The sequence below is a fragment of the Hyaloscypha bicolor genome, assembly GCF_002865645.1.
Source record: "Hyaloscypha bicolor E unplaced genomic scaffold K444scaffold_44, whole genome shotgun sequence".
In the NCBI taxonomy this organism is placed as follows: Eukaryota; Fungi; Ascomycota; class Leotiomycetes; order Helotiales; family Hyaloscyphaceae; genus Hyaloscypha; species Hyaloscypha bicolor.
In genome coordinates this window covers 298,032-323,939 of record NW_020194546.1, presented here as the reverse complement: position 1 = coordinate 323,939, position 25,908 = coordinate 298,032, and the positions used below count along the sequence as shown (strand labels likewise).

The 25,908-nt window shown below is 45.8% G+C and overlaps 9 protein-coding genes across 9 annotated transcripts; 4 read left to right on the top strand and 5 right to left on the bottom strand.

Moving 5' to 3' along the window:
- Nucleotides 1–1,378: 1,378 nt before the first annotated feature.
- K444DRAFT_641144 (uncharacterized protein) lies at nucleotides 1,379–3,509 on the top strand (the record flags this gene model as incomplete). Its single annotated transcript, XM_024884582.1, has 8 exons — nucleotides 1,379–1,794; nucleotides 1,846–1,925; nucleotides 2,008–2,069; nucleotides 2,125–2,195; nucleotides 2,299–2,373; nucleotides 2,422–2,654; nucleotides 3,155–3,313; nucleotides 3,418–3,509. 8 exons carry the CDS (start codon nucleotides 1,379–1,381, stop codon nucleotides 3,507–3,509), a joined length of 1,188 nt encoding a protein of 395 aa, XP_024740969.1.
- Nucleotides 3,510–4,077: 568 nt separating this feature from the next.
- On the top strand, nucleotides 4,078–5,610 carry K444DRAFT_583785 (eukaryotic translation initiation factor 3 subunit H). Its single transcript, XM_024877841.1, has 3 exons — nucleotides 4,078–4,202; nucleotides 4,255–4,733; nucleotides 4,784–5,610. The coding sequence occupies exons 1-3, from the start codon at nucleotides 4,146–4,148 to the stop codon at nucleotides 5,349–5,351; spliced, it is 1,104 nt and encodes a 367-aa protein (XP_024740968.1). The 5' UTR covers nucleotides 4,078–4,145; the 3' UTR covers nucleotides 5,352–5,610.
- Nucleotides 5,611–6,069: 459 nt separating this feature from the next.
- Nucleotides 6,070–8,008, top strand: K444DRAFT_609388 (adenosylhomocysteinase). Its single transcript, XM_024879566.1, has 5 exons — nucleotides 6,070–6,392; nucleotides 6,473–6,509; nucleotides 6,559–7,170; nucleotides 7,219–7,654; nucleotides 7,703–8,008. The coding sequence occupies exons 1-5, from the start codon at nucleotides 6,141–6,143 to the stop codon at nucleotides 7,713–7,715; spliced, it is 1,350 nt and encodes a 449-aa protein (XP_024740967.1). The 5' UTR covers nucleotides 6,070–6,140; the 3' UTR covers nucleotides 7,716–8,008.
- A 4,451-nt stretch (nucleotides 8,009–12,459) lies between these two features.
- Nucleotides 12,460–14,303, bottom strand: K444DRAFT_650978 (cytochrome P450; the record flags this gene model as incomplete). Its single annotated transcript, XM_024885676.1, has 5 exons — nucleotides 12,460–13,204; nucleotides 13,255–13,448; nucleotides 13,497–13,707; nucleotides 13,771–14,120; nucleotides 14,238–14,303. 5 exons carry the CDS (start codon nucleotides 14,301–14,303, stop codon nucleotides 12,523–12,525), a joined length of 1,503 nt encoding a protein of 500 aa, XP_024740966.1. The 3' UTR covers nucleotides 12,460–12,522.
- Nucleotides 14,304–14,831: 528 nt separating this feature from the next.
- Nucleotides 14,832–15,679, bottom strand: K444DRAFT_313714 (uncharacterized protein). Its single transcript, XM_024871824.1, has 2 exons — nucleotides 15,118–15,679; nucleotides 14,832–15,033 (listed from the first exon to the last, which is right to left on the bottom strand). Exons 1-2 carry the CDS (start codon nucleotides 15,513–15,515, stop codon nucleotides 15,027–15,029), a joined length of 405 nt encoding a protein of 134 aa, XP_024740965.1. The 5' UTR covers nucleotides 15,516–15,679; the 3' UTR covers nucleotides 14,832–15,026.
- Nucleotides 15,680–16,105: 426 nt separating this feature from the next.
- K444DRAFT_521753 (uncharacterized protein) lies at nucleotides 16,106–17,295 on the bottom strand (the record flags this gene model as incomplete). The annotated part of the gene is made up of 2 exons (XM_024874147.1): nucleotides 16,106–16,666; nucleotides 16,717–17,295. The coding sequence occupies 2 exons, from the start codon at nucleotides 17,293–17,295 to the stop codon at nucleotides 16,106–16,108; spliced, it is 1,140 nt and encodes a 379-aa protein (XP_024740964.1).
- Nucleotides 17,296–18,222: 927 nt separating this feature from the next.
- K444DRAFT_641139 (glycoside hydrolase family 5 protein) lies at nucleotides 18,223–19,503 on the bottom strand (the record flags this gene model as incomplete). Its single annotated transcript, XM_024884581.1, has 6 exons — nucleotides 18,223–18,285; nucleotides 18,321–18,519; nucleotides 18,632–18,795; nucleotides 18,825–19,051; nucleotides 19,129–19,304; nucleotides 19,388–19,503. The coding sequence occupies 6 exons, from the start codon at nucleotides 19,501–19,503 to the stop codon at nucleotides 18,223–18,225; spliced, it is 945 nt and encodes a 314-aa protein (XP_024740963.1).
- Nucleotides 19,504–20,095: 592 nt separating this feature from the next.
- On the bottom strand, nucleotides 20,096–21,756 carry K444DRAFT_626289 (uncharacterized protein; the record flags this gene model as incomplete). The annotated part of the gene is made up of 2 exons (XM_024882627.1): nucleotides 20,096–21,678; nucleotides 21,732–21,756. The coding sequence occupies 2 exons, from the start codon at nucleotides 21,754–21,756 to the stop codon at nucleotides 20,096–20,098; spliced, it is 1,608 nt and encodes a 535-aa protein (XP_024740962.1).
- A 184-nt stretch (nucleotides 21,757–21,940) lies between these two features.
- K444DRAFT_555638 (glycerol-3-phosphate phosphatase-like protein) lies at nucleotides 21,941–23,767 on the top strand. The gene is made up of 4 exons (XM_024876713.1): nucleotides 21,941–22,381; nucleotides 22,515–22,550; nucleotides 22,602–22,711; nucleotides 22,889–23,767. Exons 1-4 carry the CDS (start codon nucleotides 22,296–22,298, stop codon nucleotides 23,383–23,385), a joined length of 729 nt encoding a protein of 242 aa, XP_024740961.1. The 5' UTR covers nucleotides 21,941–22,295; the 3' UTR covers nucleotides 23,386–23,767.
- Nucleotides 23,768–25,908: the final 2,141 nt, after the last annotated feature.

Sequence of the window (25,908 nt, the reverse complement as noted above, 5' to 3'; positions counted from 1 at the left end):
GGGACAATATCGGTGATTTCTCATTTTGCGACCGAGACGTTTGCTATGACCTTATGGAGGACTCTTCTGATCACGGGAGGTGGTCTAGTCCAAGATGATCGTTGACACGCTTTTCATGATCTGGGCTGCGGACAGTGACACTGTCCTGCAATTCAACAACGCGTATCGATGATATCTTCTGTACTCTAGCTCTCCTTTACTGTGCCAACAATCGCATAATGACTCTGAATTGTGATCTCTCCGCGCTATGTGATAGAACAGTGATTTCTTTCCGGTTATTTACTCCTACTTTGAGGTATATATTGCAGCCTCGAATGTTACAGGTAACTCAGGCAGGTCACATGTTTGCCTTGTTGCCTCGTCCTCCAGCGCGTCGAGACCTGACCTCGCGCTCTTCCAAATCAAGCTCCCTTCATCATGGCCAACAACAAGTCGATACTTGTTTCGCTCAACTCTTCTGTTGCAATGGTGCCATTATCGCGAAGTGCTGTGCTGTAACTTTATCTAAGTTTGTCGACTGCTCTGCCTCCATCAAGTGAAAGCGCTTGATTGTTTGGCTGAACGGACTCCAGAAATCAGCAGCGAAACGAGACAGACATTAGAGCGTCCTCTGAGGCTCTCCCTTTCATCCCGGAGCGTTTCAACCAGAAGAGGCTTTATGGCTGCATGGCAGTTGACCCGTTTCTGACGAAGTGCATCTCGAGGTACTCGGCGGCGCCGACTGCATGATGCATGCTAAAGGTAACAGAACCGTGGCGATATGTCTTCCAATCTTTACGCTCAAGCTCTCGTGTCGAATTTCTATGGTCTGATTGAATTCTGGGAAGGAGATAATTTGCAAGTTACATCCGCGAGCACCAGTCAAAGTAAGCACTTTCTGGTCACGAACTTTTCATGTCTGGTCAACAGGCCGGCCAAGTTTCTCGTCGAAATGCCTGTTCAATCATCAGCCGCGTTGACAGCCTTGCACGATTCGCCCGTTGCTCTTGGAGCGCATACTGTGTATGCGTGGCATCAATCGAGAGTCTCCACAGAATTCCGGCTCTATCGTCCGCAGCATGTCCGGTTCTTGCCCCAATCGTTCGTCGCTAGAATGCATGACCGGCTTGGTCGCATGAGAATGCACCCTCGCATTGGAAGTTAAATTTTGTGTGCAAATATTTACTGGAGACACTTTTTAGCCCTGACACGTCAGAGCCCTCGCAATACTACCAGTGATTATTTTTTGATACCTCAATCGCAGAGCCTCTCCTGGATTCCAGGTTGACAGAGCTGTGATGGTTTGCACTCTCTCCAAACTTCACAGATCTCCTACAATGCATCGGTCATCAACGCTTCCACCAGAGGCGCGTTGACTTGATGTCTCTACTCAGTACGCATGGAGGTACGCTTGGAGGAGTTGTTCGGTTGCTGGCGGGAGGCCGAACGAGCAGACAGGGCCGCCGAGGGACTTCTACGGCTCCGGACCGCCCTGGACCTCGAATTCTATGACCAGATCTCAGCGGTCCTCAGAGAAGTTGAGTCCACAAGCAGGCTTCTTCGAGACCTCTACGATCTGTTTCCGATATACCGGTCTCGAGTCCCCATCATTCTCTACTACTTGAACGTTGTTCTCCCCTCTTTCCAGAGGACCTTGAAAGAAATGAAAGTCTACCTCGAGCATGAGAATCTTCCACCTCGGGCACAATGGAGCTTGATGTCCGATCGACTCAACCAGCAAGGAGGAATGACATTGGCCGCCCGGTTCGTGATGTATGTGGAGTTGCTTGTTCAGCTGGTTCGGCTATTAAGCAGGTGCGGAAAGCATTCACTCGCTGATTGGGTTGTTCTGACGGGTGTCAGCAGATCGCCTTTATATGATCCAACGTCGCTGGAGTTGTTGCGCTTGAGGCATTTACGTTTAAGATCTTTACAACATATTTCAGGTATGCGCTTCTAGCGGAATACCTGCTGGGAAAGAGGACATGATGGATGGTATGAATCAAGCGCTCATCCCATTCGTTCTAGCGCCCCCAGGCCCTCTTCAACCTCATGTTGCGCCAGCCCACCCGACCGAGGAAGCCCTTGAGGTAAGATCTCCCTTGCCCCCTTTTCACAGGTCGTCAACCTTACCAACAGGCGAAGCGACGCCATTGGGCAGAAAAGATTTTTGACGACCAACCTCACTCAACAACAGGTCTGCGACATAGGCGAGAGTGAGTCATGTTTTCCCCAGTCTAGCAATGCTTCAGCGACCCCTCAGCCCTCTCTGATAAGGATCTGGATTGATCAATAGAGCGCACTGACTCCGAAATTCAGATCACAATGCTTCGGACCTGTTATGGTGGAGAGGAGGCTGGGTATAGCCTCGGGATCGAAAGCCTTATTCAAGCTGTGAGTTCGTGCCACCACCCATGCTCCGAAGGGCTGCTGATATCGCAGGCCATTCGAGAAGAATCGTGTCTCGGTTACCATTTTCCTTTCCCCTGATGGACCTGACATGACGAGGCTGCTGTGCCGCTGGATAGATCGGTATAATAATCCAATGTATTCCTGCTATGGAGTTCAAGAACTCTGCATCAGGCGGAAGGGTTCATCACTGCAGTTTCGTCGCTGGAGTCCAGCCAGAGCCCACCCCACACTGTGGCTGGTGCTCTTCTTCAAAACATGGGAGAGTGAGTAGTTCCTTTCCCGGCATGATATATTGCTTATTCTATCCATAGAGATGGTTCTCTTCCATGCGGCATTTGGAGCCTTGAAAGCTCGTTGTCCAATGACCATAAATCTTACCTCAGACGATCTCGTCCTCGCAGGCGAGACAAAACGCTTTCAAGGGTACTGCATTTTCCTACCCCCCTTTCTCTTCCCCTGAATCTCATACTTGGCTCAGTTTTGCTGACATAACTGTGCAGAAAAATTATCGATGATGGCTTTGAGCATATTCTAACAGTCCTCCAAGATAAAAAGTGTGGCGGGCTCCGTTTACATGCTGCTGTCAGGAATGGGGACTTAAGAAAATGTCCTGTCTGGACCGCATTTGGTAAGCCCCGAACCCTCGAACTGATTCAAAGAAGTTGTGCTTAGCAAACTATCTTCTTGCCTTTTCTTCCTCGTTCTGCCTCTCTCTGCAGCAAGTCATTTCCCTGATGAGGGCTGACAATCAACGCTTGACTAGTCACCCATCAATCAGAATCCCCACGGTGGATGAATCGCCGTAGCAGACACCGAATCTGGCTCAGGGACATCCATCCCTATGTTTTCTGTGGCAATTACAAGAAGAGACACCAGCTGAGGAGAGATGGAGAATTTGAAATATACTTTGTCAACGAGGAAGGTTCGTCATCTCTCCTTAACACTCTTTCTCGAGCGGCCGATATCTGGAATTCGTGGAGAGAGTATGATGGAATTACCGCTGCTACAAATGCTAACAAGGAACAGCTGCATATGCTTTCGAAGAAGTCTTCAGAGGCGAGTCGGAGACGGAATCCATCGTTGACCATGATGACGACGACCATGACAACCATCACTAAATCTTGTTCACATCGGGACCTACCTTTACCTTTGATTTGTTCTATCATATGTTCCCCATTAGTTGGTTTGCGATTCATTTCTTATTGGCATGGGAAGCGAGGCGTTGTAGGTCTTCGTCCTTCCCATATTCCAGATTGGTATACCCTCAATATCGACAGCAATCACGCCGCTCAACAGGAGGCCTTGCGAGAGTTTTGCGATATTATACCCTTTATGTTCTTTCCCGTAGTTTCGCTAAACAATTAATGAAAGCTATTGAAGATGAACTTGAAGACATGGCAATGCAATCTACGTAACCTTATTACTCTTTGTCAATCACTACCAGAAATAGAGAATGAGATTAAAAATAACTATGCCACTGGTCTTAATCCGATAAGTACCTAAATGCGAAATAAATTCTATTAGAATGAAGTCAAACCCAAACGAGATATTTCTTCGCCATAGGCGGGGCATTCCGCACATCTGGCCCAAGTGGGTCGCCAAAGACTCGCCCACAAACCCTCGTCTTCGAAAAGTTCGCGATTTGCGACTCTCAACCCGACCCGCACAACCCTTCGAGAACGCACAATCCTCGCGAACGACTTGAAATCGCTGAAGCGCCATCTAGCTAATCGCGAGATAGAGAGTTGCCCAGTATGGCGGACCCCGTGGCAAAGGAAGTCCCGTTAAACTCGGTGCAGGTGGAGGCACTGGTACGAACTACCTGTTGTGTTGGAAGAACTTGAAGACTGACCCGGAATTCAGGTGGTCATGAAAATTGTCAAAGCATGCTCTGCGACGTTCCCAACAACAGCTACTGGGTCCATCGTCGGTATGGACGTTAATGGAACCCTTCAAATTACCAACTGCTTCCCTTTCCCAACCGCAGATGTCGCGGCTTCCGACTCTCACCCCAACGACCACATGGCTGCTTCAAACCTTGCCGCTGCAGCTCCACGATCAAAAGCGAACGTTGTGTATCAAAATGAGATGATCAAGTGCCTGCGGGAAGTCAATGTGGACGCGAATAACGTGGGATGGTACACCAGTGCGAATATGGGCAACTTCATCAACACCAGCTTAATTGAGAACCAATACTACTATCAGAAAGAGGTCAACGAGAGAACAGTCGCATTAGTACATGATGTTAGTAGAAGTTCACAGGGCGCTTTGAGTCTGCGAGCCTTCAGATTAGCACCTAGCTTCATGGCTGCGTTCAAGGAGGGCAAGTTCACCACAGAGAAGTAAGTATCAAGGGAAAAGCTTAGCAGAAATCGTGCTAACACTTGGACAGCATGCAAAAGACGAAGCTCACATACAAGGATGTTCTGATTGAATTGCCCATCATTGTCCACAACTCTCACCTTTTAACATCTTTCCTCCACCAACTTCCTGCCGAACTTCCTAAGGAGGAGCTTGAGTTCCCCGCCAGCCTTCAAGAACTGACTGCGGACCAACCACCAATTCCTCTGTACCCCAATCTTGAATCTCTGGACCTTTCGATCGATCCTTACCTTGAGAAGACTTGCGACCAACTTCTTGATAGTATCGAGACCCACTATACCGAACTCAACAACTTCCAATATTTCCAAAGACAGCTGGCCCGTGAGCAGACTAAGGTCACCGCGTGGAAGACGAAGCGTGCTGCGGAGAATGCGACTCGGGCTGCTCAGAAATTAGCCCCGCTGCCGGAGGATGAGTGGGAGAGGTTGTTCAAGCTTCCAACGGAACCAAGCAGATTGGAGGGTATGTTGAATGCTCGACAGGTGGAGCAATACTCGAGACAGGTGGATGGATTTACTGCTAGTATTACTAGTAAGATGTTTGCTGTGAAGAGCAATCTCTTGCCAGAATCATCATAGGAGAAGTTCTCTGCTTGTTTCGGAACGGGTGGACTGTTCATCATGAAGATGCGTTTATGGGGTTTGCATGGGATGGCGTTCAGAGGGGCCTGTATCGGGCTCACTTTTCAAAAACTGAGTGACACACATAGAGTTGAGCATCTGGGATTGCCATGTGCAATCCTGTTCGTTGTTACAAATGTGTTATAGATTCAAATACCAAATCTATTTCCTGGCTTCATTGAACACGAATGAAACGAATGAAAAATAGTCATATGGCAAACTGTCTGATATTGTGCAGAGTGGTGTATTTCATCATCTCAGTTTCCATTCCCTGTACTAACGCTATGTGGGGGACATTGACTCGATGACTGCCAGCATCAAGAGTCCACTGCCCTCTCAAGTATCTCCATTCTCCCAGAGTTTTTGAGCTCGATGTCCCAACGTTTGAATGACAATTATAGCATGCTTCAAAACTTAAAGATATGTGTTCAAAGAGGCTTCAGCCAAACCATATCACCTTGGCAACCTTTAGCCCCTCATTCAAGGGTCTCTGCAGGCCCCGCAGTTTAGGCGACGCTAGTCAGAAACTCTCTGTCCCGCCACGAAATTGAAGAACTTCTTTCTCATCTCTTCACACCCCCCCAGACCACAGTTGAAGATTCCGGTGAGCAAACTCGAGCATTGTCTTTGCCGATTGGATGTGAAACTATCTAGATACTAATTCGTCTTTAATTCAGCAAACTTCATCCCTCCTACAATCAAGATCGCCCCTCACCGCAACACCACCCCGAAACCCACACCGCAATCATGGCTGCTCCAGCATCAAAATTCAAGGTCGCAGACCTGAGTCTCGCTGCCTTTGGCCGCAAGGAAATAGATCTCGCAGAGAACGAAATGCCCGGGTTGATGGCGACCCGCGAAAAATATGCTCAGGATCAACCGCTCAAGGGTGCTCGCATTGCTGGGTGTCTGCACATGACCATTCAGACTGCGGTTCTTATCGAGACTCTTACACACTTGGGAGCTGAGGTTACTTGGTCGTCTTGCAATATCTTCTCTGTAAGCCCTCTTTCATTACTCACTTGTTATTTTTCTACCTGAGAGCTTCTTGGGAGCATTCCATACTAATTAGATGACAGACTCAAGATCACGCTGCTGCTGCAATTGCCGCTGCTGGTTAATCAACCCTCACTCTTTCTCAAGAGCTAGAGCTAATCATGGACAGGTGTCCCTGTTTTCGCCTGGAAGGGAGAGACCGAGGAGGAATACGAGTGGTGCTTGGAGCAACAACTTGTTGCATTCAAGGATGGCAAAGGCTTGAACTTGATCCTCGATGACGGTGGAGATCTCACCGCTCTCGTCCACAAGAAGTACCCCGAGATGTTGAAGGGCTGCTACGGTGTATCTGAGGAGACCACCACTGGTGTTCACCACCTGTACAAGATGCTGAAGAACAACAGTCTGCTCGTTCCAGCCATCAACGTCAACGATTCCGTCACCAAGTCCAAGTTCGATAACTTATACGGTTGCCGCGAGTCTTTGGTCGATGGTATCAAGCGTGCCACTGATGTCATGATTGCTGGTAAGATTGCGGTCGTTGCTGGTTTCGGTGATGTTGGAAAGGGATGTGCTATGGCTCTCCACGGTATGGGTGCTCGCGTCCTCGTGACCGAGGTCGACCCCATCAATGCTCTCCAAGCCGCCGTCTCTGGATATCAAGTCACTACCATGGACAAGGCTGCTAGCGTTGGACAAATCTTCGTCACAACTACCGGATGCCGAGACATCTTGGTTGGTGAGCACTTCGAGAAGATGCCTAACGATGCTATTGTCTGCAGTAAGTTTTCTGTAGTTCTTGTTATTCATACAATACTGACATGTCTAGACATTGGCCACTTCGATATTGAGATTGACGTTGCCTGGTTGAAGAAGAATGCCAAGAGCGTGCAAAACATCAAGCCCCAGGTTGACCGCTTCCTCATGAAGAGCGGACGCCATATCATTCTTCTCGCTGAGGGACGTCTCGTCAACTTGGGATGTGCCACTGGTCACTCTTCCTTCGTCATGTCCTGCTCATTCACCAACCAAGTTCTTGCACAAATTATGTTGTACAAGTGCGAGGATGAGGCTTTCGGCAAGAAGTACGTCGAGTTCGGCAAGACCCAGAAACTCGAGGTTGGCGTCTATGTCCTGCCCAAGATCTTGGACGAGACTGTTGCTAAGCTCCACTTGGCTCACGTCAACGCTGAGTTGACCAAATTGACCCCGGTCCAGGCTGAGTACCTCGGACTTGGGGTTGAGGGGCCATACAAGAGCGAGATGTAAGTTTCTTCCCTCCAATTTTCGAATCCCTTTCTAATGTATCCCAGGTACCGTTACTAGATTTCCTTTATTTCTGGTCGCTTTCCTTTGTAAGAACGTATGGCGGGCGAGACTTTCAACACGAATAATGATGGCATGATATGAGAAAAAAGCATTTGTCCTTCAACGGCATATACAAGGTCTTTCTCAGGAAAGAAAAGTTTCAACAATTGGGGAACTTTGTTTTCATCAGCGAATGGCGTTACTTGGCACATATTCAACAACGGTCAAGTAGAAGTCGGTCTTTTGCTTAGACGATACGGAACTGCATATAGTTCTTAGAAATCAAGTCACTTCTTACGCAAACTATTACGCTCGTTTCATTGACGATTCCGTTCTATGTGTTCTCTGCTGTGGATCCACGCTACTATAATGCTTCCAGCACCTCAGCATGTCTTCTGGATTCCAGAGCCTCCAGACCTTGCCAGAAAGTTTAGTTTTCAATTATTCTAGTCTCAGGGATTTCTGGACTCGTTCTGCCAATGACTTTTCCCCTGATACTCTCACAACTTGTTAGACTTTCTCAAATCCCAGTAATAACACCTGATTGGGTGTCAGCCGCAACGCCGGGAGTTAAATGATATGGGAGGTTGAAAGCAGTGTGTCAAATGATTAGATTAGATTAGATTAATGGCCATTAATCTAATCTAATCAAAGGATTTTGCCATTAATCATATTCTAATCATAATCTAATCAGATTAATCAATTATTAATTAATTAATTTGATTAATGGAGCACGTGACAGCGCAAGGGCCAGTAGCCGAGCTGATCCCAGATTAAGGTTTGGGTTTAGCCGTATCGGGAACGCACTTTACCGAATTAGGACTAGGCGCGGCCTGGCCCGCCGCTTACCAAGCAAGCGAACTACCTAGAACCTCCTTGATTTTTCTATACTTCTAACCCCCTTATAAATCATGTTTATTATAAATAAAGTAATTAGAAATTAACCTCTATTAGTAATAAGTGCTTTAAAATTAATAGATTATCTCTAATTAGAAGAAATATTAAGAACTACTTAGAATTAAAAGTTTCCCTATATAAGAAGCTCGTTCTCCTCAATAATTTTTCTAGTATTAAACTTCAAAACATAATATTAAACCAACCACTATACCTATTAAAAAGCTTTATACTATAAAGTTACTCTATTTTACTCGATATATTCGAAAATGTCTCAGTAATCCTTGATTAAAACTAACTTAACTCAAAATCGAGACGATTTTATACTTGAACCACTTGAGGAATAACCTTCTTTCTTTCGATTTAAATACCTTAAAAGGATATTAGATTCTTCTCAAGAAGACCCCGAAGATATTCGAACATGTACTATTAAGTACTTAGTTCGAGGGTATAGGTAAGTAATTATTATAGTTCTATTTTAGATTTTAATTAACTTTGTATTAGGAAAATCTGGATTAAATAATAAATATACAGCTCTACGAGTAATTATTATACTCATTTTCGACATGCTTATAAGTCTATAAGTCTCTTAAGCTTAAAGACCGGTGAGATTAATAGTAAGTTAATTAATATTAGTCTTTAATTAATTTAACTAATATATATTTTAGGTAAAAGCGAGATATTAAGCTAGTCTAGTTAATCTAGTCAGCCTACTATAGCTTAGCTATTTAATAAAAATACCGGTTAATACAAAGAAAGCTTTACTATTAATTACTTTAAAAGATTATTATTAAATTTTATTATTTCTAATAATATATCTTTTAGAGCTATTATTACTTCGAGCTTTAAAAAGCTTTTAACTTATTTAAATTAGTAAGTACTTTAATTAACCCTACTTAAAGCTTTAATACTAATATATTACTAGTTAAATACCGCCTTTATATACTAAGGTTCTTACAGACGAATTAGAATTAAGCTATATCGAAAAAAGCTTATTTATTAAAGAAGAGTTACTTGAGAATATAAAGACTTAAGGAACCTTTTCTATTACTTTAGATACTTGGATAGCTATAAATCAAAAGGCCTTTCTTGATATTACTATATAAGTTATTAATTAAATCCCTTTTAAAGATATACTAATTATTATTTAGACATTTTATAAATAAAGATTTTAAATTAAAATCTTATTTATTAGCTATAAAAGATTTAAGTAATATTTACTCAGGTATTTATATACTTTCTGTTCTATTAGATACTTTAAGAGAATATGGTATTAAGTATAATATAACTAGGTAAGTAATTTTAATTCTATTTAAAATTATTAATAATAAACTAACTTATAATTAGTATTACTCGAGATAATACTAGTTCAAATAATACCTTATTAAAGGCTTTTATAAAGTATTATAATAAGGAAGGCATTAAATTTCAAGGAGATATTTCTTATATAGCTCATATTTTGAATTTAGTAATTCAAGATATTTTAAAAGCTCTTATTAAGAATAACTATAATATCTCCTATTCTACGGACTTATACGAACAAGAAATAGAAGAACTCGAAGATAAAGAAGAAGGGAAAGAAGAAGAATAAGTAATAAGTAAGTTTCTTATATAATATATATGAGATTTATTAATAAGTTATAGATTTATTTATTTGGAGAAAGGTTAGAAAGACTATTATAGGTCTTAAGTATAACCAGGAAAACAGACGGCTATTAGAAGCTCAAATTAAAGCTTTTAATATAGAAAATACTCGATTCCCATAACTTGGTAAGTAATTATTTAATTAATTATTAATTATTAATAAGTACTAATTATTATAGATTAAAAGACTAGGTGGTCTTTGATTTATTATATATTAAAGAACTTTTTATATATATATAAAGCTATTGAAATAGTTATTAATAGCTCTAATTCGAAGGCTTTTAAAAATAAAAGTCTAGTTTTAACTAATATTGAAATTACTTATTTAAATAATATTTTAAATATAATTTCAATATTTGTTAAAGCTATAACTAAGCTATAAGCCGAAAACTACCCTACTATATATTATATTATACCTGAGGTATATAAAATATATAATAAACTTGAGAATTTTAAAAGGGAATTTAAAGTAAGTCTTTTTTTAAAATCTTTCTTATATTATTAATAATATTATACTAACTTTTAATAGGATAAAATATTTATAGATACTATTAATAAGGGTATAGCTAAGCTTCGAAAATATTATCCTAAAACAGGTATTTTAAATAATAGAAGTAAAGCTTTATATTTAGCTCTTATTCTTGATCCTCGAATTAAACAAGAAGGATTAAGTAGTATTGGCTTATCTAGCAGTATATCTTCGGATATATATAATAGATTAAAGACTAATTATAACATATAAGTAATTCCTTTTATTACTTTTTAATAAATTAATTAATAACTAACTAATTTTATTTAGATATAAATATAATTATAATTTATCTCAAGCTAGATCCGATTTCTCGGATATTAATATGGCTAATTCCGATTCCGATAAAGACGATATATATATTACTAATAAGTCCTCTAATATAGAAGACGAATTAGTAACTTATTTAGAGGAAAAGAGAGAAGATAAGAAAGTAAGTAGAATTCACTTAAATTCTATTAAATAATCCCCCGATATTTCTTTAATATTTTTTAATATATAAGTACTAATATATATATAGATTAGGCTATTAGATTATTAGAAGTCTAATACCGCTAGATTCCCTGTTTTGGCTTTAATAGCTAGGAAATATTTAGGAATCCCGGCTTCCTTGGCAGCTAGCGAGAGATTCTTTTCTCAAGGGGCTCTTATTATATCTAAACTACATAATAGACTTAATAAGAGTACCTTTGAGAAGATATCTTGTTTAAAGAGCTGGGGTATATTTAAAGATGAATTAGAGGAAGTAAAAAAAGAAGAGAAAAAGGGGGCAAATCAAGTTAAAGAAGAGGATAATTAGTTTATTATTATAGAAAGAGAGTAGTTAGTTAGTTCTTAGCTTAATTTAGATTTTTTATTATATTATTATTAATAGGTTATAAGGTTATTTAATAATTAATAAGTAAAAGTAAAGAGAAAAGTAAGTAAAGTCAAGAAACTCGCTTATCACGTGATTAATCATTGATTAATCAGATTAATCTAGATTAATTAATCTAATCTAATCAAAAAAAATCTGAATTACGTTAATCAAAATCTAATCACATTAATCAATTAATTAATCGATTAATGTGATTAACGTGATTAATCCTTTGACACACTGGTTGAAAGTAGGAATTTTTCGAAGTACCCCCTAGACCATCACGATTTGAGAAGTTCCGCATGTCCCACAAGCTTTAGGACATCAGAAACAGTAATCCGAACACAGAACCAATCTGAGATTCTCTTCTGGTCCATTGATTTGTGTTTATGTCAGCGGCAAGATGTGAAAGTGTGTTGATCACGGAAAGGGGAGATTGACGATAAGCAAATCCTCGCAGTTCAACAGACATCAAAAAAGACAACCAAAATAGAAGGCAGTATAACCTCGGTCCTGACCTTATCAAAACGGCGAAAAAGAAAGGGATTGCCCGAAGGGAGGGAAGTGCGGTCCAAAGAGCTTTGCCTCTGACGGCCAACTTACGAAAATACAAATATGCAGCAAGTAATCACCACGACTCAGCAGAACTATCAAAAACAAATCAATTGTTAGTAAATCCCTTTCTTCAATTCCCAGCAAGTTTATCTCCTAAGCAGCTATGGATCTAAACAATAAAGCGGTCAAGAAAGGGAGATACACCAATTCTGGCGATAGACTGACTTTCAGCTGGCGATGTTATCCCGAGGAGCAAATCTAAGAAGATCAAGAGCAAAGGTCGTGCCAAAGAGAATTTTCTAGCTGCCCTTTCCTCCACCCAACAGCAAGCTTTCACCAACTATCCATCAAACCTTAACTGCTGGCTTAAGTCTAACCATCAACTCCGGTCTGGCAGCAGCGATGTAGAACCTCTGTTTTTCCATCCAGCCACGACTCTCCTCACAAAGCTCCAAGTCAAAGTTCCAAAGCACTCTAGCAAGAATAATCTTCAACTCAAACCGTGCCAGACTTTGTCCCAGACAGTTCCTTGGACCAACACTGAACGGCTGCACTACCTTCCGCTTGTCATTCTTGAACTCAGAGGCTCCCATCCAGCGTTCTGGTATGAATTCGTTCGGGCGGATAAAGTTGGAAGCTGAGCGGCTGGCACCCCACGAGTTGACCGAGACACAAGTGTTACCTGGGATGAAAGTTCGGGCTATGATGCAACCTTCTGGTGGTGTGACTCGGGACAAGAATATGGCAACAGGAGGATACAACCTGAAGGCTTCCTCCAGGACCGCGAAGAGGTAGCCGATTTTGTTGACCGTGATGCTATTGATCTCGGCCTCGGATTTGAAGGTAGTTCGGAGCGTTGCCGTGAGCTTACACAGAACAGACTGGTTTTTGAGCAAAAGGTAAGTTACAGCAGAGAGGAGACTGGCTGTTGTTTCTGTGCCGCCGACAACTAGCGGTGATGCATTTTCGCAGATTTCTTGAAATGTCAAGCCGCCGGGCGTATTCAAGGTCTCTTGAGCGTATGCCATACTTCCCAATGTCAGCGTAACAGCGGGAATCTCTTATTTTGTCAAACTTACAAGTCTGGCCGAAGTGCTGCACATTCTAGTCGTTTCTTTACCTTACTTTCGACAAAATCCCTATGCTTCATCTCAGCCTTTCTTGTGAAAGGTGAGGCCAGGAACAGAAGGATTTTATCCAGAGGGTAGAAGGACTGTGTTGCACCAGTGGCAGGCATAATTTTCATCAAATCTTGGATTGACTTTATCCAGGGCTAAGACAATATTAGGTCCGAGGTTCTGAAGAGCGCAGGAACCCTTACGTGAAAGGTTGAATTCTTGAGGCAGTCAAAAGATTCTCCGAAAGTGAGGTCGCTGATAATATCGAAAGCCATTAGGCTATACCACTTGTTTATATCAAGCGCCTCTCCACCGTTTTCACGGAGCCGTTGAATGAGCAAGTCGAAGTGCCGATTCATAATTGGTTCTTGATCTCTTAAAGCTTTCTCCGAGAAGGCAGGAGAGAAGACACGTCTAATCTTTGTTAAACATTGCATCGAAAGTTTTGGGGAGTGGGGACCAGGGAGGGAAAATAACCTCATCCGCTGATGCTCATCATCATCGAACTCCTGTAACATATTGGTGATACCACCTGGAGGGTTGAAAAATTGTAACGGGTTCTTTTGAAGCTGAGCGTTACGAGGCGTGGGTTTACCATATATATCGTTCCAAGCCTCTTCGACATTGAAGGTCAGCTCATCCGGGGCAATTCTGACAATTGGGCCGTATTGACAATGAAATCCAGCGACGAGGTATGTTTGGCGACCTGTTGCTCGGTAATAGGCATCTGGTAACTTGCTGATAGCCCAGAGACGTGGTCCAGGAAATCTTGCGAGAGGATGGAAGTAGAGACGAGAGATTGAGGTGTAGACAAGGTATGTGAAGAACTGGATCTGGCATTAGCAGATGAAGCACGATTCGGAGGGGCATTAAGTGCAGTCTGAATTTGGTCCACTTCGTGGAGGAGGAGACGTATAAAACAGCAGCAAAAATTGGCAACGCACCATGAGTACACAAAGCCGCAAGAGCTTGTGACCATCCGTAACATCAATCGCTTTCAGGATACCCATCTTGTTTGACCGCGAGAGAAGAAACCTGGAGAAACTGGACGGTAGGGGCATCGGCAGCTATTGGAATGCTCCCAAAGGAGGGAAGGAACGATCGAAGATGGAGAAGAGGATGGCATCTGAGTTGACTAAAGGAAGCAGCGACACGGAGAGAAAAGCACGCACTGCCGATTTTCAGCACACTGCTAATTCATTGAGCAAAGCAAGTGAGCAGTGAAAGGACAAAGACGGCTTCCATAATTTCATCAACTCCCATGGGTAAAGTGTACACAGCTACACAAGATCTCCTCACTTGTGCAACCACCAACAAGCTAACTTCTGTTGTGCAATCACAGTGAAGACACTTGGCCTTGCTGACCATGGCCTGAAGAGGGCTACTCCCTTGAAAAACGTTGATCAACAGATGGGAGGGAAGATGAAGTAGAGAGCATCACGTGTAATATATACCTCTTTTCTAGAAATCCGACGCCACAAAACACCGCCCAGAATTAGCAGTAGCCCACCCACAAATAAATCCTACAACGATTCCCAAGCCCAGAACACCAAGGGCAACCACAGCCGTCAGGCTATCCGAAACCTCTCTTTCTATCCACTTTTGTCTGAACGAAAAGGTCCCCATTCGGATGTAACAGACATCAAAAACTTCCGTAACGCCGCCACACTTTTTATTCAGTGGCTTCTCCATGCATCTCGGAGGTAAGGATTTTCGGCCCTTCTTTTCGACACTTATTGCCTGAGAAGCTTGTGATTAGCATCCGCTCTTGAAGACAGATGAAGGACAGTTGGGGAAGAGATGTGCTGCACACATGGTACTTACACTAGAGATAAAGTGATATCTCCTTCTATCCTAGCGTTTAACTCAAGCTCGAGGTTGAGATTCAAACCAACGACTAATTTCACTGGTTTTGCTTCTTTTGTCTTCGCTGCCGTTGTCGAAAGGAGTGGCAGAGCGGGTGCTGCTGTGGCAGCCAAGTTCGGGGCGAGGGAGCTCTTGGGTTTCCTGCTTCGTCGCCGCCGACGTCCGCCAGAAGAAGAAGAGCAAGCATTAGAAGAGAGTTCGGATTCCTCTAATCTTCTCCGAAGATCTTCTATGATGGCGTCTTTCGACATGCCATTTGAGAGGTCGGCGGGCAGTGTCGCGGTAGTGGGAGAAGAGTCTTTCGTAGGCATCGTGATCGGATGATAGAATACCAGGGGTGGAAGGACAGAGATCATGCAAAGCAGCGCAGCTAACAAGAACAATAAATAAAAAGCAGAGGGTTGGCTCCAGGAATAAGTGATACCTGAGAGGCTTCATGTCTTGTGACACGTGATTGAAGGCTTCTGAAACATTCAACATCAGAGAGGCATCGTACGAGCAAGCATACGATTTTCAAGCTTTTGAAACGCCATTGCTGCCCGGGAGGACCCCGCCTCCTACAGACTTCCAAACAGATACATCCCGGTTCTTCAAGTCCCTACCAAAGCTCAGCAGCAGGGAGCGAAGGATAGCCCTGTAATCAGGCGACTTTCCAGGGGAACTACTTGGTAGTAGATCACACCGAATGTGCTCTGATGCTTTCAACACTTGCTTACTCCATAAACACTTTTCTGGTGCCAGCTTTCGCTGGCAATATCCAGTCGTGAACAAGGGGCAGGGCCGTGTGCTACCGAGGGATCTGAGGATCCCGGATTCTAGAATGCTGGTATTTATTTCATCTGAGATAAGATCAACAAACAATGGCGTTTTTCAAACACAAAATTCCACCCTGTTGTGACGCCAAAATTGACTCACGCTCTAAAGGTTGTTTTTATGTTCCCTAAAATTATGTACTAAGTAAGTCCTTAACGCTCATTCCTCTGCCGCCGATGCTTCCTTGGGTACCTCGCCGGTCGGTATTCAACATGAGAAGAGCCGCAGTGGCTTCTTGATCCATATCCCTATCCCTTTGTGGCAATAAAACAGGACTCGTCAAAGCCGATCCAACTGAGACAGCACTTCGAGCATACTCATAAGCCGAGGGGCCTAGAGCAGGAGAAGTCGTGGATGATGCGCTGAAGCTGTAGTGACGCTGGTCTGTTGACACCGACGAATATGAGTCTTGTCGGTTTCGGGAATCTTGTGGTATGAGTGCTGGAGAGGCCGAAGGCCGGTTGGACGGTGGTATAGGGGTTGAATAGGTAGGTGAGGCTTGGTCTGAGCCGCCCATTTCAACATCTTCGGGCTCCTCATACGATTGGTATTGTCGAGGTGTGTTGTAAGTTCCTCTGCTTGCCGGAGGTGGAAGAATACATTGATCAGATGTGGGGGCTGCATAAGTTCGATTATTCTCAGCCTTCAGTTTCGCCACGCAGTCCTCGAGATATCGTACATAGTCGATAGATGCCTGGGAGGCTGTTAGTTTTGGAAAGACGTATATCATTCGGTACCACTCACTTGTAAAATTGCCAGTTTGTGCATCTCCCCCGTACACGCTGGGATCATATCCTTCAGGACTCCAAACTCCTCATTCATCTTAGATCTTCGTCTACGCTCGATCAAGCTGTGAGCCGTCTTCCGCGCGATCTTGCGACCAGCGACACTTGTTGAAGAGGGTTGTTTCTTTTTCGGCGTAGAGGCAGCAGGCTTCCCCGCAGATGCTTTTGACCCATCATTGGAGAACTCTGGAATCTCTTCTGGTTGTCCGCGAGGTTTCATCTGAATGATCTTCCTGGACCTTGTCGGGGGTGGGGGAAGGGCAAAAGCATCTTTGGCAGGAGCTTGTGCCGCAGATGGACGTCGACGAAGTTTGACACCCTCACTTGCAGGAATCACAGGAGACTTTGGAGAGTCGGGGTGGTACGAGGAAGTCGGGGAAGAGTTTGCCAAGGACGCGCTCGAGGGATTGGACTCTCCGCCTGCTACAGCCGGAGGAGGAAGTTCGAAGGACATCTGCAGACTCGAGAACTGAGATCCATCCTTTCCTTTGATCTCCGTCGAAGACGCAGGTGTAGGGGGCTGCTCGGGACGAGGCATTGTATATCCGGAATGTGGTCTCGTGCGCGATTTCTCCTATCTCGTATCTCCTGGTCTGACAAGGAAAAGAGAGGATGAATGGACTGGTAATTCAGCCACAAATGAGTAGAGAGCTGGAAAGAAGGGATCTCGGGATCTCCAATTATGGAATCTTCGCAGGATGAAGCAGAAGGAGGGAGAGAGAGAGAGAGGGGGGGGGGGACTTGAGCTCTGGCTGTGCCCCATGGTGGGCGAGGATTTTATGAGACTTTGCGTCGTCGAGGGTGCTATCCGCCGTTGATGGCGGGCAAAGGAGGGCCTTTCCTGTGTCGCGTGCTCCCGCGTGCTCGGGGTGATTGGTGTCGAGTGGTCGTGTGCTAAAGAGCCAGTCATATTGCTCCGTGATTGAACGTGGGAGTTGGAGTTGGGGGTTGCGTTTGTGGTAGGTGAGTGGCTGAGGGGTTCTTTTGAGACAAGCACAGCCACAATGTGGCCCCTTTTCAGGTTCGCTAAAAAACCTCCTGCACCAGGTAGCAAGGCGGCGGAGGATTCCCTTGTTCCCAATACTTATGAGAACATTGATACCTTTATGCACGCGGAAACAAGTCGCTGTTGAGAGCGTTGGCTAATGGAGATTTGAACCATCTGAACATGCATCGCGATCCCTTCCATCCAGTTATAGAACCCGCACAGTTGCGTGGCTCGGCTCCCTACGCAAATCTCCCCTTTTGAACTGAGGCACGGCTGGGGAAGAAGTAGAAAGCTCTGCCAAACTGTCCTTACTCCCAACAAGGAATCTCATTTTGTATCCTGACAACTCACTCGATTGTCGATTTCTATCCGATTTTGCTACACTCGTTAATCTCATCTTTCAAATCACTTTCCATCATTACAATTCCATATGATCATTCATATCCTAACACTATGATAAAACGCCCTAACTCCACTTCAGAGACTTGGTTCCCACTCCTGAACAAATTCTCCTCTCTTTCCAGACTCCACCAACCGTTTCTACACCCAATCTTACCACCACCCTCACCTGCCACCTTAGCCAAAGCACCATCAGCTCTCATCCTAAAGAACTTTAGGGCATCATAAAACCCAACTTCCCACCCCTCGATATACAAGTCATGCTCAAATGTCTTTCCCAGACAAGTACGGTTCCCATGTTCCTCATGAGCTCGTCTCGCCGAACTTGCCAAGCCCTGTCTCCTCACTTGAGCAGCCTGCATCCGACTTCTGACTCTACGAGCCGATAACGCAGGAAAAGGAGGCGGACAACATTCCCCTTCTTCGTCTGTTCGACGAATCCCATTCCCCACCATCCATCCAATCCATCTTATACGTTCAAAAATACCTTCCTCCAGTTCTCTGCTGCCACTTCCTACTCTGAGCCAGTCCAAACCCCCAAACAAGACCCTCTCTTCCCTCGGGCTTAACACGGCCCCAAGTGTTTCCATCAAGCACACAACCCCACTCCCCAATAAGAACCTGCGCCACCCCTCTATCTATCACACTCCCCTCCTTCCCATCTAACTCCCCCAACTCACTTCCAACCTAGTAATAATCTCCCGAAGAGACTGGCTCCTATCCCTCTCACTAAAGGCATAATATCGATGCGTGTCCGCCACCACCGGATTTCCCCTCCTCCCCCCTTTCCGCACCCACTCCAACACCTTTTTCAAATCCCATCCGTCCGAGATGTACACCGTAATCCCCTCATCCACGCCCCCAATCCCCTCGATAACACCCCCACATCCCCTCTGCCCCACCTCGCCTCGTTAATAACCTGAATCCCAACCAAAGTATCCACCTTCTTCAGCTGCCTCGTGATCCAGCCCAACGCCTATCGACCCCTCTCCAGATTCTCCTTATTCCCCCGCAACCCGGCATTTCCAGAACTAATCCCAGAATGAGCATCACAATTCGCCCCTCCACACGCAGCATGGAAACCAATCAGTACACCCAACCCCGACTCCCCCGTCCTCTCTATTACCTCTTTCACAGCCTGCGAGGAATTTTTCATAAACCTCTTTAACAGATTCGAACTCAGTGCCTTACACACCACTCAGGCCCTAACGTGAAGAACCCAATAGGGATTCGAGGACATTACATTGCACCTCGTTCACAAGCCATTCCAAAAACCTCCTCCTTCATGCCATTTCGCCAGTGAGCTTCCCATTTTGACTTTGTCGCTTCAAGACCGAGGGAGAGAACGGAGGAGGTCATGGCGCCGAGTTCGCTGCTACCTGGACAAGAAGAGAGGAACGTGGAGGGCGTGAGCCATTTCTCAAGGAGGAAGACGGAGCCGAGGTTGACGCCGTGGGTGTAGCGGTAGCGGTGGCGTTAGATGTCTTTTGTTGTTGGAGGTGCGAGGGTGGAGGGTTGGTGGGATTGAGGTTGGGGTATGGGTCTTGGGAATGAGAGGTGGAGGGGTCGAAGGATTAATTTGCTTTGGACAGGAGTTCCTTCATTTCGAGAAGAGGTTGGGGATGAAGCGGGGAGGAGTTGGAGGTTGTGAGAAAAGAAGGGAAGTTGAGATGAAAGGATTTAAAGGTTGAGGTCACATCAGGTCTTGCAGATCAGAGCAACGTCACTCCCAGCCTTGTTCAGCCTCATCAAGTGGACCTCCCCGCCAAGTTGGAGATATATTCAACGCTAGCTATAGGTAAAAGACGACAAAGCTCAATATGGATTGATTGCGTTTGATTTGGCAGCTTAAGGTCAATCTCGAGCCCATAAAATTTGAAGTTTTCCTATCTAGACATCCGGAGACGCCCAACTCCAAGCCAGATCTTTGAGATCATGAAATGCTACACTTTTATTCTTGCATGGTTCCCACCTCGACTTCATCCTTCCCATTTCCCCACAGCCCCTCAAGCTTGAACTCGGCAGCCCACTCAGTAACAATCTCCTTCTGATCACCCACAACCGGTCCATCATTGGACGTCGCAGCAGTAGCATCAGGAGCAATCGCCAGAACAGGAGCGTCCATCCAGCCCTGAATCCGGCCATCCCTCCAATCCGTAATAACAGTCGTAGCCGCACTCGCAATATTCGGCACACCGCCTTTCCCCAATCGTCCCCTCTTCCTCGCAACCTGAACAAGGAAATCCGTAGTAGGATCTCCATTGCTAGTCATAAGCGGCGGCAGGCCATAGACATCCATCAATTTGTTCATCATGCCTTCTGCTCTCGATAACCGCTTCAAAAGCAACGTAACAGCTGGAACTGGATCCTCGATCATCTTCGGCGGCACCGCGTTCAGCAGCACAAGTCTGGCTTGCTCTTCCTTCTTCGAGGCTTTGCTTCCATCTCCAGTGCTGGGGAACACGATTCCCGGGGAATCGAGAAGTTTCAATTTGCTGTCGATTTTGACTTCTCGGAGAGAAGTGGTGACGCCGGCTTCGGCCCCAACGGGACATGCTGCTCCTGCACCGCCGAGCCGGGATGTGAGAGCGTTGATCACGGACGACTTGCCGACGTTGGGGTAGCCGATTACTCCCACTGTGACTGCACGCTTCAGTTGCTTGGCTGCGGCGAAAGATTTGAGTGCCTTGAATAAGGTGGCGGAGGTGTTCTGTACAGTTAATTCTTTATGGTTGAAAGTATGTGCGTTTGGCGCTGGGCCAGAAGCTCGGAGGGGTAAGGTTGGGAAATATCTTCGGAGGTGGATGAGCCAAGATTTGAGGACTGCGGCTGGAATGAGATCGATTTTGTTAAGGATGAGGATAAGTCGCTTTCCACCGCTTGCTGCAGCCATGACCATTCGTTCGACTTCCTTTGATCTTGTGCCTTCAGGGTCGCGGGCATCGAGGACGTAGAGAACGACATCTGCTTGGTCGACGACTTGCTTGAAGACTTTGTCGAATGCTTTTCTTGATCCATCTTTTCGTGTAGGCATTCCGGAAAGCTCGACACCGCCTTCCTCGTCTTCATCTGACTCGGATTCGTCGTCTTCATCCATTTCGTCCCCGCTCTCGAGTTCATCTTCGTACTGTTGTGCTGCAGCTCGTGCGCTGGCCAGTAATGCCGCCATAGGATTGGCATCTTCATCGATATCCTCGTCCATCTCCTCGTCGAGGATCTCTTCTTCCTCTACGCCCTCCATCTTAAGCTCCATCTCTCTATCCATCTGCTCCCCAGTCTTCTCCCCAGTTTTCGTCGCCTTTGCATCGGCTCTCCTCTTTTCCGCATCTTCAGCCTTTCTTCTTCTTCCCTCTTCGATTTCTGCCAGGATCTTATCCTTGTACGGGAACAGGTTGGGAATGCCAGGATCTTTCTTTAACTTCGATCGCCATTCTGGATTCTTCTTCCCCAACTTGCGGTCCTTTTTTTGCTTCGCAGCAGAAGCTTTTTGTATTGAATGTCGTAACCGCACACTCACTCGTTTGCTTTTGGGCTCTAAAAATCCAGTGTCAGAGTTTACAGCATATTAATTATACATTGAAACTTACTGCCAGGCTTATTGGTGCCTCCCATTGTTGTTGTTGTGGGGAGACTGACGTTGTATTTTCACGATTTCTTATCGAAAATTATTTTCGCCTATCAACCGTTTTTGACGAGGCTGTTTTCCGAGGCTACACGTGATCTCTCCCAAACCCCTACTCCCAACCTGTCTTGGGTAGGAGCCACTGCTGGAACTCTAAATACCACGAACCTAACCAAAATGTTCCCCTTTCACTTGGAGCAATCCGCCGGTAATTTTTGAGCAGGATTCAGAATTGGAATTTGAAAATATATCAGGTTGATTCTCGGCATATGGATATTTTGTTGCAAGTCGCACTTTTCGAGGACAGCGAAAGTATGACAGACCTCGTGAAAACTTAGGAAGGCCTTTCGGCAATATCTTCTCAACCCCACCACCGTTTTTCACCCCGCGACGTGTTTTTGACAGCCCTCGACCTTCAGAACTCATTTATATTATCTAAATCGTTTATATCTCTTGGATAACGGACGTTATTACTGTGCATCGTTCTGAGTCCATAACACAGCCTTATTAGCAAAGGTCTCACTCCGCAATGGGATCCCACTCTAGAACATACTCTTCTCCCCTTCAACGGGTTATGTTTAATGGTCTACTTTTTGACTTTGATGGGACATTAGGGTTCGGAAACTCTTCTTTTATTAATTTACAGACCCTTTCTCCAGGTCTCACCCACTCCGGTTGCATCTGCAGTGTCTTTCTTACACCCACTCTACGCAAGCCTGTCTAAACGGCTAACTCTTTCATCTTCTAGAGACTCAACAGAAGCTGTCATCAAACATTGGCACCTGTAAGGTCAGACATGCAAATCCACCCATCTCAGAAATTGATACTCCTCAAGCATCGGCAAAGAAATCGGCGTCGACCCCAATGTCATCCTGCAAACCTCTCATGGCCGCCGCAGCATCGACGTCCTGAAAATCCTAAGTCCAGAGAAGGCAAACTGGGAATGTTAGTCTATTTCCAACCACCGCTGATCCTTATGCACACTCCCCTCAAGTTCCTGTTATTGGATGCCTCATTCTCGTATTCAGAATCCTTCCAGCTGTCCTGCCCAAAACTTTTCGTATTCAGGGGTAACTGCCTCTCAGCCGCGATTTTCACAGCTAATGGGATCTTGATATGCAGATATCAAGCATATGGAAGGCTTGCTGCCAAAGAATTACGGTGCAGATGTTGTGGAGGTCCCCGGCGCGAGGGATCTACTGGACTCAGTGGTGACGGCTGAGGTGCCATGGGCGATCGTGACATCGGGCACGACGCCGCTTGTGACGGGCTGGCTCGACGTATTGAAGTTCCCCATCCCGGAGCATCTGGTTGTGGCGGAGGATGTGAAGAACGGGAAGCCGGATCCAGAGTGCTATTTGATGGGGAAGGAGAAGCTGGGATTGAGAGATGGGGATGGGCAGGCAGAGGTCCTCGTATTAGAGGACAGTCCTGCTGGTATCGCTGCTGGGAAAGCCGCGGGCTGCAAAGTATTGGCGGTTGTTACTAGTCATACTGTTGAGCAAGTGCTCGCTGCAAAGCCGGACTGGATCGTGAAGGATCTCAGGAGCGTCAAGGTGGTGAGACATTCAGAGGCGGGGGTAGAGTTGGAGATCTTAGACGCATTGAGGGGTGATTGATTGGGTGTATCTACAGCTCTAGACCATATAGAACGCGTGTTTAAGCATATAGAGATATCATTGGGAGATCTTGTTTCCTGCAGATCCAGCTGGATGGTTCAGATCCGCGCGCTTTCGGCAGCGGCAGAGGTTCGGCCCCTGGCAATGGCACCATTGCAATGGGATGTTGAACAGGGCCACGAGCAAATAGAAAGCCAGAGACAGGAGAGTAAAGAAAGGAAAAGTGCCACTGGCAGAGAACGTGATCCGCGCACCTCAGTGGCACAAGGACGTTGGTACCTGCCGCAATTGTGGCAATGCCGACAGAAACATCGAAAACTCACGAGCAAATAGAAAGCTAGAGGCCAGGAAAGAGGCCAAACAGAAATGTAGTAGTGCTTCCACGGCATCCAGACTCGGGAAGTCGTCCGAGTCCACATATTGCAGATTCCGACCCAATCGCAGTTCAAGTCCGAGCCATGAACGAATAATGAAGTTGCGTACGCGAATATCTTTAAAGTTATTTTTATATTCCCGGAACTGGAAGATACACTGACAATCGCAAAAAGTTGAGTTGAGGACGGTTGAGGCTGCTTTCAACTGTGGCCCGAAATTACGAGGCCGTCCCGATGTCGTTATTCGCTCCACTGGGAACCAGTAAACAAGCCAAGCACCTGCGGTCCCAGGAACCGGCTTTCATTAGAGACTTCAATATCCAATTGACGTCGAAAGTTGAGATCGCTTTGAACACAATGTTTTCCCCGCTTGGTGGAGTGACATCTTGATCGCTGCTTTGAAAGGAAGAGCATCGCTGGATTTTCTGCGCGGATTGCAACGACAAAAGGAATGCAATAAACCGCTCCCTTCAATTGCATGCGAACGTAAGGCACATGATCAATAGAAACTCAAATTCCTTTCATCCCTTTCTCGTGTGGTCGTGTGGCAGATCGTGAAATTTGACGCAGGGGTCCTTGACTCCAGACTTTATTTCTTCAACGTATTCCAAAATTAAACTCGCCCCTCCATCTCCGTGGACGCGTCCCCCACGCTCTCGATCTAGGAACGTGCTCTCGGCCCACCCCACACACACACACACACACACACCACTCGCCACATCCACATCCCAAGGATCGGGGTCTGGACTCGATGACAGGGCGGTCGTAAAGCAGCCGGGCCAAAAGCAATCGTTTGCGCGCGCGCCTCCACACTCCACTTCCCAGATCTCCGGCGCCGAAACTTCCCGTTTCGGAGCTTTGTTTTTCGACAGCAAAGTGGAATGGGATCGATCGGAGTGCGGGAGGCTGGGAGCTTATGGCCGATTTCTTTTTCACAAACGTCGACTACTGTGAGTGATGGGTGAGGGGGTTGGCACAGTTTGGTAAGTTGTGCTTGCTGCTCTAGTCCATCCGTAGTTTTCGCTATTCTACGAGGGTGGAAAGGGTGTTACACAAGGCCTCACGGGGCTAAGACAAAAGGGGGGAAAGCAAACGAAGGCAGCAAGGCCTCGAAGAGTGCTCTCTCAAGGTACGTGGGGCCGTTGGGACCGGCAGTGGGTGTGGGAACACAAGTGCGCTGGTGAGCTGGATGCCAGCAGGACGGTGGTTATCCCAACGATGTGGGAGCTGCAGGCTGCAGCTAAATATTGCGTAATCTAGCAGACGGCATGGTTGGTCGTGCTGTGTGTTTGTTGCTACTTAAGTATTTGGAGGAAGCGACGCGAGGCTAGAGAACGAAGGGGAGTTGTGACCAGCCGCTTGGAGACGTAATCAGCTATTGGGGATGCAGGAAGCAGTACGACGTTGTACCTTTGTACGTCTCAATGGACCCGTAATTGTGTCTCGGGATGCGAATTCCCTTGGGTAATTCCGACGATGTGGCTGTGGTAAAGGTTGTGCGAGGGGAATGATGCAACTTGCCTGAACGGATGCGGGTAGGAGATTTCAAGATGACTTCGGGTGGAATCTGCAGTTTGCCGGTGGGAAGATGATTAAGTGGCATTCGTCATTGCTGTCCTCTCTTGTGCAGTCACAGAAATATGGATCTGTGGAGAGCAGTTGTTGCTGCGTGAGCTGTCTTGGATGGATATGTGGGGGATGGCCACTGCCGTTGAAGCGTCTGCTGCAACCTCACCGTTCTTGCAGTGTACACGTCTCGTACAGAGAATTGGTGGGAGGACCAATATCAACTCGGAAGATGTAAATAATTAACAACCAGCGATAACTGGAAGAAGACCAGAACTCGGCGCTATGCAGAGCTTGTGATCATGTCTGCAAAACATTCCACTCACGATGATATCATGATAGTGGAAAAGGCCGCGCAAACCACAGTACCAAAGTACAAACGGCATTATTTCCAGCCTACCCTGTCCGATCCGGGCTTCGGAACTCACAGGGCAATCTTAAAGTTGACAGCTGGTGGCGTGGCGAAAACAATGCGGCTCTGAGGATGGATGTTGACTGGTCATTTTGGCCAGCTCCATCCCCCGGCGCATCGCTCTGTAATTTTGATTGTTTTAATTTTGGATCTCGGCTTCGAGCGCCATGC

What these genes read in the sequence shown, in the direction of transcription:
- K444DRAFT_555638 (XM_024876713.1), top strand. Translation starts at nt 22,296, where the DNA reads ATGGGATCCCACTCTAGAACATACTCTTCTCCCCTTCAACGGGTTATG. An exon ending in GACTTTGATGGGACATTAGG is followed by an intron (nt 22,382 to 22,514) that starts GTTCGGAAACTC and finishes TTCATCTTCTAG; the next exon opens with AGACTCAACAGAAGCTGTCA. An exon ending in AGAGAAGGCAAACTGGGAAT is followed by an intron (nt 22,712 to 22,888) that starts GTTAGTCTATTT and finishes CTTGATATGCAG; the next exon opens with ATATCAAGCATATGGAAGGC.
- K444DRAFT_609388 (XM_024879566.1), top strand. Translation starts at nt 6,141, where the DNA reads ATGGCTGCTCCAGCATCAAAATTCAAGGTCGCAGACCTGAGTCTCGCT. An exon ending in TGCTGCAATTGCCGCTGCTG is followed by an intron (nt 6,510 to 6,558) that starts GTTAATCAACCC and finishes AATCATGGACAG; the next exon opens with GTGTCCCTGTTTTCGCCTGG. An exon ending in TAACGATGCTATTGTCTGCA is followed by an intron (nt 7,171 to 7,218) that starts GTAAGTTTTCTG and finishes TGACATGTCTAG; the next exon opens with ACATTGGCCACTTCGATATT.
- K444DRAFT_583785 (XM_024877841.1), top strand. Translation starts at nt 4,146, where the DNA reads ATGGCGGACCCCGTGGCAAAGGAAGTCCCGTTAAACTCGGTGCAGGTG. An exon ending in CGGTGCAGGTGGAGGCACTG is followed by an intron (nt 4,203 to 4,254) that starts GTACGAACTACC and finishes CCCGGAATTCAG; the next exon opens with GTGGTCATGAAAATTGTCAA. An exon ending in GGCAAGTTCACCACAGAGAA is followed by an intron (nt 4,734 to 4,783) that starts GTAAGTATCAAG and finishes ACACTTGGACAG; the next exon opens with CATGCAAAAGACGAAGCTCA.
- K444DRAFT_313714 (XM_024871824.1), bottom strand. Translation starts at nt 15,515, where the DNA reads ATGATCTCTGTCCTTCCACCCCTGGTATTCTATCATCCGATCACGATG.